The sequence below is a fragment of the Alosa sapidissima genome, chromosome 13, assembly GCF_018492685.1.
Source record: "Alosa sapidissima isolate fAloSap1 chromosome 13, fAloSap1.pri, whole genome shotgun sequence".
Lineage (NCBI taxonomy): Eukaryota > Metazoa > Chordata > Actinopteri > Clupeiformes > Clupeidae > Alosa > Alosa sapidissima.
In genome coordinates, this window is record NC_055969.1 from 7,559,243 (window position 1) to 7,566,742 (window position 7,500).

The 7,500-nt window shown below is 44.4% G+C and overlaps 1 protein-coding gene across 12 annotated transcripts in view; it reads right to left on the reverse strand.

Moving 5' to 3' along the window:
• Positions 1-7,500, reverse strand: part of celf4 (CUGBP, Elav-like family member 4) — an 84,355-nt gene that overhangs the window by 16,521 nt on the left and 60,334 nt on the right. For 9 of the 12 annotated variants that reach the window (XM_042059822.1, XM_042059827.1, XM_042059820.1 and 6 more), the window contains 3 exons: positions 4,455-4,503; positions 260-388; positions 1-4 (listed from right to left, as the gene is read on the reverse strand). The exon at positions 1-4 is cut by the window's left edge. In XM_042059822.1, the coding sequence (XP_041915756.1) occupies positions 1-4; positions 260-388; positions 4,455-4,503 (182 nt within the window). The remainder of the gene's footprint in view (positions 5-259; positions 389-4,454; positions 4,504-7,500) is intronic. The other 3 variants (XM_042059828.1, XM_042059823.1, XM_042059819.1) reach the window with 1 other exon arrangement.

Sequence of the window (7,500 nt, forward strand, 5' to 3'; positions counted from 1 at the left end):
CAACCTACAAGAAGGTGAGAGAGGAAGTCAGAGAGAGAGAGAGAGAAAAGGAGGAAAGAGTGTAAAAGAAAATGTAGAAGAGAGTGCTAAATATATTGAAAGAGTTTAATGGAAAATCCTCTGCATCCTCTGCAAATCCTATTTCTACCTTCAATCCTTTGAACAGCCTGTTTTCCTATAGTCAATATCATTTCCATCAGCTCATTCATAGCCACACAACAAGCCTGTTGATTTCCACAACGAAACCACAAAGCCTCACCTTTGCTGTTTCCATCAGGACCCCTAAGAATGGTGCACTCCTCGATGCTACCGAAGGACTCAAAGAGGCGCCGCACGTCATCCTCACACTGCTGCTTGTTTAGCATCCCCACAAACAGTTTTCTGTCTTCTGAAAGTACACACACAGCTCAGGACCTCAGCACACCATCTGACTGCACTAGTTTAGTTCTGTGGATCATGCTTATGGAATGCTGATGGTGTAGGCTTTGGTTTGGGTTATTGTGATATGATTTGTGTTAAGATTATTGGGTAGTGACATGAAAACACACACTTTGTAAGCCTTGCACACAGAAAATAGGAGTAATGAATGTTGAGAAAATCACAAAATGGCCCAAAACAGGAGCTTATGTAACACATGTAATGGTAGCTATACAGTAGATGCATTATCAAGGCTCTACACTGGTGCTTGAAGACAGGTATGGATGTTAACACATAAAGACTGTCTGCAAAAATATTTCTTTTTCCTGGAGACGTTTACTTTTCCAAGGACTGACTGTGAATATGAGCAATCCAGATTTAATTCACATTTTGAAGCTAGCCTAGCTTGATACTTATTGTACTTTAAACTCTCCGTTAACCGAACATCTATTTCAGATGGTGTGTAAATGTTTATGACAGTTCTTGCGAGTAGCTGTCAAATGTTACTTAAACACAGACAGAGGTACTTCAACATAATTACGTCTGTATAAAAATGAATGTGAATGAATGAAAAATGAATTAAGTTACAAGCCTCTTTAATGTGCCTAGAAGCCTGGCACAGTGGTTGATGATTCTGTAAGGTGTGCAGTTGAATGTGTGAGAGAGAGAGAAATAGTGACAGAAAGAGAGAGAAGATGTGTTTATGTGTAAGTGTAACTCCAAATGTGTGCCCCTGATTAGGGACATTGCCTTACAGCCATCGGAGTGCCTTTTAGCTCTTGTTAGCTCTTTGTGTGCCAGTGACAGTGCTAAGATTGAGACATTGTTATTTTGCCCATCGAGATGCAGGGAACAAAAGGTGCATTGTGTCTGGCCTTTATTAAAGCATAATAGCTGAGTCAACGCCAAGAGACTTCAATAACAACAGCTGGGAGACAGACACACACTGAGTGTACAAGACCTGTGTGTGTGTGTGTGTGTGTCTTTCAGTATGCAAAATAGAGTATAGAATACTCTATAGAATACTAAATATAGAATTAACAGAAGAAAGTAAAAAAGCAATTAATCAGTGTACAAGTCAACATTTACAAAGTGTGTATGTGTAATAAGAAATGATGGCTGTCTTAAAAGTCTGTATGTTACTTCAGTCCTGAAAAAATAAAATGTCTGTTCATCTTACTGGCATTTGAAAATAGAAGAGGCTCAAACGTGGATTGAGGTAATCGTGGATAGTGAGCATGTGTTTGAGTGTGTGTGTGTGGTATGTAGGAGAGTATTAGTGGACAGCAGGAACCAGTGTATCTGGTGTGTGTGTGAGTGTGTGTTCAGGGGTCTCTCCTGCTGCTTTCCGACAGGGTGTCCTTGCCAAGTCGACAAGACTAATCTCCTTTTTGGCCTCACATAAGGGGAGCGTTTACAACCATACACACACACACACACACACACACACACACACACACACACACACACACACACACACACACACACAATAACACACACACACACACGTGCACATATACAAACACACACATACAGCAGTGTAAACATACCTGCACAAACATACAAATGCCAACATGGGCCTACAATATATTCACACAGGTAGATAGATGCTAGCATACAGTCATTCGCTCAGCTCTGTTGAGATCCTGTTCCTGCATCAGAGACTTTCTCAGAGACTCTCTGTGTTTTCTGTGCTGTTTAAGAGAGTAGTTATTATCTTTCATAGCGTGGAGACTGCTAGATTTTCTAGTTCAAAGACCATGAGTGAAATATATTTTTCGATATTTTTCTATGGCTGCATGATTCTATGTGCATGTAAATGGACATCAGTTTGTGTGTGTGTGTGTGTGTGTGTGTGTGTGTGTGTGTGTGTGTGTGTTTGTGTGTGTGTGTGTGTGTGTCTGTAAGCTGTGTGCTCTAGACAGCTGTGTGTCTTCTCCCTGATTGCTGTGAGATTGGAGGCCACTCTGCTTTGCCTTGACAGCCTAACAACTCCTCTCCTGGGGGAGACAAGTGTGTGTGTGTGTGTGTGTTTCTGTATGGACATCTCTTTTTCTTCATCTCACTGAGATTGCAATGTCCTCTCTTTCACCATCACTCCCTCTCTCTTCCCTCACTCCATATCTGTCCTTCTTTTCACTCCTACTCTCTCTCTCCCTCTCCCCCTCTCTCTCTCTCTCTCTCTCTCTCTCTCTCTCTCTCTCTCTCTCCTTTCTCCCATTCCCAAACCTAATGCCCCGACTGACACCATGAGAAGGATGCACATGTTTGGTCAAAAAGGATGATCTCAGAAACAGTGAATTCAACCAGGCTAATTTCCACGAATTCCAAGGTCACGATGTGAATTATAGTGACTTTACTGTTTCTAATATGTTTTCATTTCATGAATGAAAACCGATATCAAAATAAATGCCCTCAAAGGATCTATATGGACATTGCAATGAATTTCTTGCATGTTTAAAATTGTAGTTGAATCTCAGGTTACTGGACATCTAGCAATGCATTGTAAAAGGTGATGCTGATGACACGATTCTCACCATACTGTATTGGTCTGCTTTTCCAGACACACAGGCAACAGAAGCAAACGGCGATACCATCAATCCATGGTTGGACTTCATCATGTTACTACCTGATAAAAACATACTGGCCAAAGCTGCCCTTCCACGATAACGTCAGCCACATCCAAAACGATGACCTGCAAACAGCCGTTGAAATAGTGCATTCTGGGATTTGTGGTCTGATTTGGTCTTGCCAACAGGCATTGTGTGCCATATCTGCAGGAACTGCTGTATGAGTGATAGAAGAGATTGCATGGGTTACAGGGGTGCTGCGGCTCTCCAGCTATCTGTAGGCAATTGATCTGTCAGACACAGAGCGAGGGAGAAGGCTTTAATTAGAGAGAGAGAGAGAGAGAGAGAGAGAGGGTGGACGAGAGAAAGAGGAGGGAGAGAGGAGATGGGCACATCTCAGCTCTCACTGTGAGTCTCTTTCCCTCTGCGGTTCCATCAATCCCCGTTAGGGAATGCCAAAGCTACCGGGAGAAAAAGGACAAAGTAATTCTCCCAACAACTTTCCTGTCCTCTCATCGCATCTCCTCTCATCTCTTCTCTGCTACCCCTCCCCTTCTGCTCTCTCTCCTCCTCTCCTCACCTCACTGCACCTCTGCTTTCTTCTTCTCTCTTCTTATCCCCCTGTTTCTGTCCTCTTCAGATTTCTGCTGTTTGGCCTTTCCTCTTTTATTTTCCTCTCTCCTTTTCTCATCTCTCCTTCTTTTGCCTCCTCCATTCTGCTTTCTCCTTTTATTCTCATCTCTCGTCTGCATTTTCCTCCCTTTGTTTCCTCTCCTCCTTCATTTCCTCTCCTCCTTTGTTTCCTTTCTTACTTCTTTTACTCAACACCCCTCCTTTTTTTGAGATGTGCCTAAAAACATGCGCAAGATTATGTTCTAAGAGTCTGAACACAAACACAAACACACACACACACACACACACACACACACACACACACACACACACACACACACACACATTCACAGAGAGAGAGAGACAGACACAGACACAAACACAGACACACGTACACACACACACACACACACACACACACACACACCCACGCACACGCACAGAGTCAGGGAGAGGCCAGGGTTTATGTAATGCTGCCGAGGCGTTGCTGTGTCTCCACTGGGCTCTGCTGTCAAGCACCATCACGAGGCGGCGTTAAATATGACACACAGGTCTGTGAGGCTCTGACAAACACACACACAAGGGTAATGGTGACGGAGATGTAGAGTGACAGTGTGTGTGTGTGAGTGTGTGTGTGTATGTGCGTGGGTGTGATGTTAAGGCTAGTTTAAATTGAGATTGTACTCAACATGTGGCCCATGTGATTTCTGACCATGTGTGTGTGACTGGCCGTTAGAATGCACTTCTGCTTCTTTGTGCGTGCATGTGGGTAAACACATGTCTAACTGAATTTGTGTATGAATTCATCTCTCTCTCTCAGGGTGTGTGTGTGTGTGTGTGTGTGAGTGATAGTACCTCCTCTACTCTCGCTGTCTGCTGGCTTCACTTGGATTGGCCTGTTCATCTGTAAGAGAGAGAGAGAGAGAGAGAGAGAGAGAGAGAGAGAGAGAGAGAGAGAGAGAGAGAGAGAGAGAGAGAAGGGAGGGAAGAGAAAAAAGGTAAAGGTTAGCATTTCCTGGGCATTAGAACACAGGCAGGTCTTGCTGTTTGACGGAGGATAAGTGGACCCCTCTGAAGATGTATGTATATTGGTCAGTAAATATTCAGCTCCCCATAATCATCTTGCTGATCATCTGCATGTATGATTGCTTCCACCAGTGTGTAAAATTGAAAATGCAGTAATAGATTGAAAACGAAACTGTGTGTGTGTAAGATTATGTGTGTGTGTGTGTGTGTGTGTGTGTGTGTGTGTATGTGCCTGTGTCTGTGTGTGTGTGACGAATAGGCATTTATACAGAAGATTAGATTGTGTGTGTGTGTCAGAGTCTGTGTATGTGTGTGACTGTGTACATGAATGTGTGTGTGTGTGTGTGTGTGTGTGTGAGAGAGAGTGTGTGAGCGTTCAGGTAATCTGCAATCTCAGTCCGGCGCCCCGTGAAACCTTCACGCCTTATCAAAGCGCTGTGCCGTGCCGTGCAGGGCGGCTGTCAGTGTAGGCAGGTGTCGAGCCCGATGCCGGCTCAATAATACATGCATGCAGTCCAGCGGCCGGCACCAATCAATGTTTAATAACGCCACTCGCCACTCTGCCAACCCACAGCGCCCAGAGAGAGAGAGAGAGAGAGAGAGAGAGAGAGAGAGAGAGAGAGAGGGAGAGAGAGGAGGCAGAGACAAAGAGAAGAGCGGGAGGGAGGAGGAGGGGAGGAAGTAGACGATGAGAGTAGAAGACGAGAAGATGAAAGAAAATGAGTTAAAGTAAGGGTAGGAGGGTAGTGGAGAGGTGAGATGCATCTGGTTTTGGAAGAATGAAGAATGTGCGTGTAGGTTTAGGTGATGTGTGTGAAAGAGGGGCTCTTTGTGTGGTCACTACTGTATATGTACATTGAGAATACTCAGTCTGTGAATGCAGCTTTGGAATGGTATGGATGGGTGCATTCATGTGAATGTTTTTTGGTTTGACTGGATTGTGTGTATTTGTCTTTGGGTGTGTATCTCTGAGTGTGTGTGTGTCTGTGTGTGTGTGTGTGTGTGTTCATGCAGGGAGGGAGGTGTTATCCTTCAAGCTTTCAGACAGGCCTGTCACAGGAGCTTTTATTAGACGTAGTCGTGACTCACTCCTGACAGGGTCTCTGTCTGCACTAACCTCTCAGCCCTGCTACCTGAACACCTGGGCCCAGTGTGAGTGTGTGTGTGTGTGTGTGTGTTTGAGAAAGAGACAGTGAAGGAGACAAACTGTGAGAAGTGTGTGTGTGTGTGTGTGTGTGTAAGAGAAAATGTGTGTGGTTTTAGAGAGGAGACACACCGATAGATTTTTATAGTGTGCTTCAGATACACATATATGTGTTTCTGTTTGCGAATCTGTCAGTGAGAGTTTTGTGTGACTGTTTTCTTGTCTTAGATCAGTAAAGTGTTTGGAGGTGTTGCTGTCTTAAGTGCATTATTTCCCCTGACAAGACCACTGACAGAGAGAGGTAGAGAGTGGGGAGAGATACTGGAGGTAGTGAAGGGGAAAGACAGGTGAGGCAGACAGTAAGAGATGGACAGAGTAGAGAGAGAGAGAGAGAGAGAGAGAGAGAATAAGGGATAAAGGATTAGTTGGGGACACGGAGGAGTGGGGGTCTCAAGGTCTCACTCCCTTCGTCTCACTCTCATTCTCTCTCTCTCTATCCCTTTAACTCTCTCTCTTCCTCTCCAAATATAAATCAATGCTTTGCACTGACTGCTACAAATAAGCAAGACACACACACACACACACAAACACACACACACACACACACACACACACACACACACACACACACACACACACACACACATTGGAGCTTCACCCTTTAGTCTGTGCAACAGTGCATCCGTAAACACCCCAACCTTCAGTCAGGGCCATTTGGGAGTGTATGGGCACTTGCATGACATTGAACACACACACACACACACACACACACACACACACACACACACACACACACACAGTTTTTCATACTGTCTCTGGTGTGCATAGCTACTGTCTAAAAGACCGGCCCATTTCCCATTCATCTATTAGGGGCAACCAATGAGTGACCAAAGGGGTGTGGCTTAGACAAAGACATCTAAAGGAAGCATCATGTATACTCATCTATGCAAAACACGTTTGGAGAATTTCAGTAATAAGGACAATTGATCAATTACTGATCCTGTATTAACGATCCTGTCCAAGATTGAGCATTTGAGAAAACCCTGTCCAAGACTGTCACTCTACAGACTACACTCTCACATCATTAAGTTTCCAGTATTTCAGGTGAGTGTTTGTGTATGTGTGTGTGTGTGTGTGTGTGTGTGTGTGTGTGTGTGTGTGTGTGTGTGTGTGTGTGTGTGTGTATGTGTGTGTTGGGAAAGGTCCTACCCCCTACTGCATTTAATATTCCAACCCTCTTGAGGATTCTAAACCACTTGAGGGTGTAGAGTACTTACAGCTAGATGGCAGCATTGAGCAATACAAAAACCTTACACATACACACAAGCACACATTTGCTCAGTCACACACAAACACACACTCATGCACACACGCTCTCCATCCACACAAAGCCCCTCTCATCCGTTTTAGTGTTACGTTGGAGAACGACATCAGGCTGCTCTCTCTTACACAAAAGAGAAGTGTTTAACCCCAGAGAGGAAGACCGCTTGAGAGCAGAGGAGTTTACATATTCACAAATGCATTTGCATACACCCACACAATACACACGGTCACACACAAACACACACACACACACACACACACATACATACACACGCACAAACACACATTCAAAGACCTGCACTTTAGCTTAAAGCTGCAAAGAGTCTCAATGGGCTTAGAGAGCTCACACCCTCTCTTTCTCTCCTTCACACACGCACACACACTGACACATGCACACATACAAATACA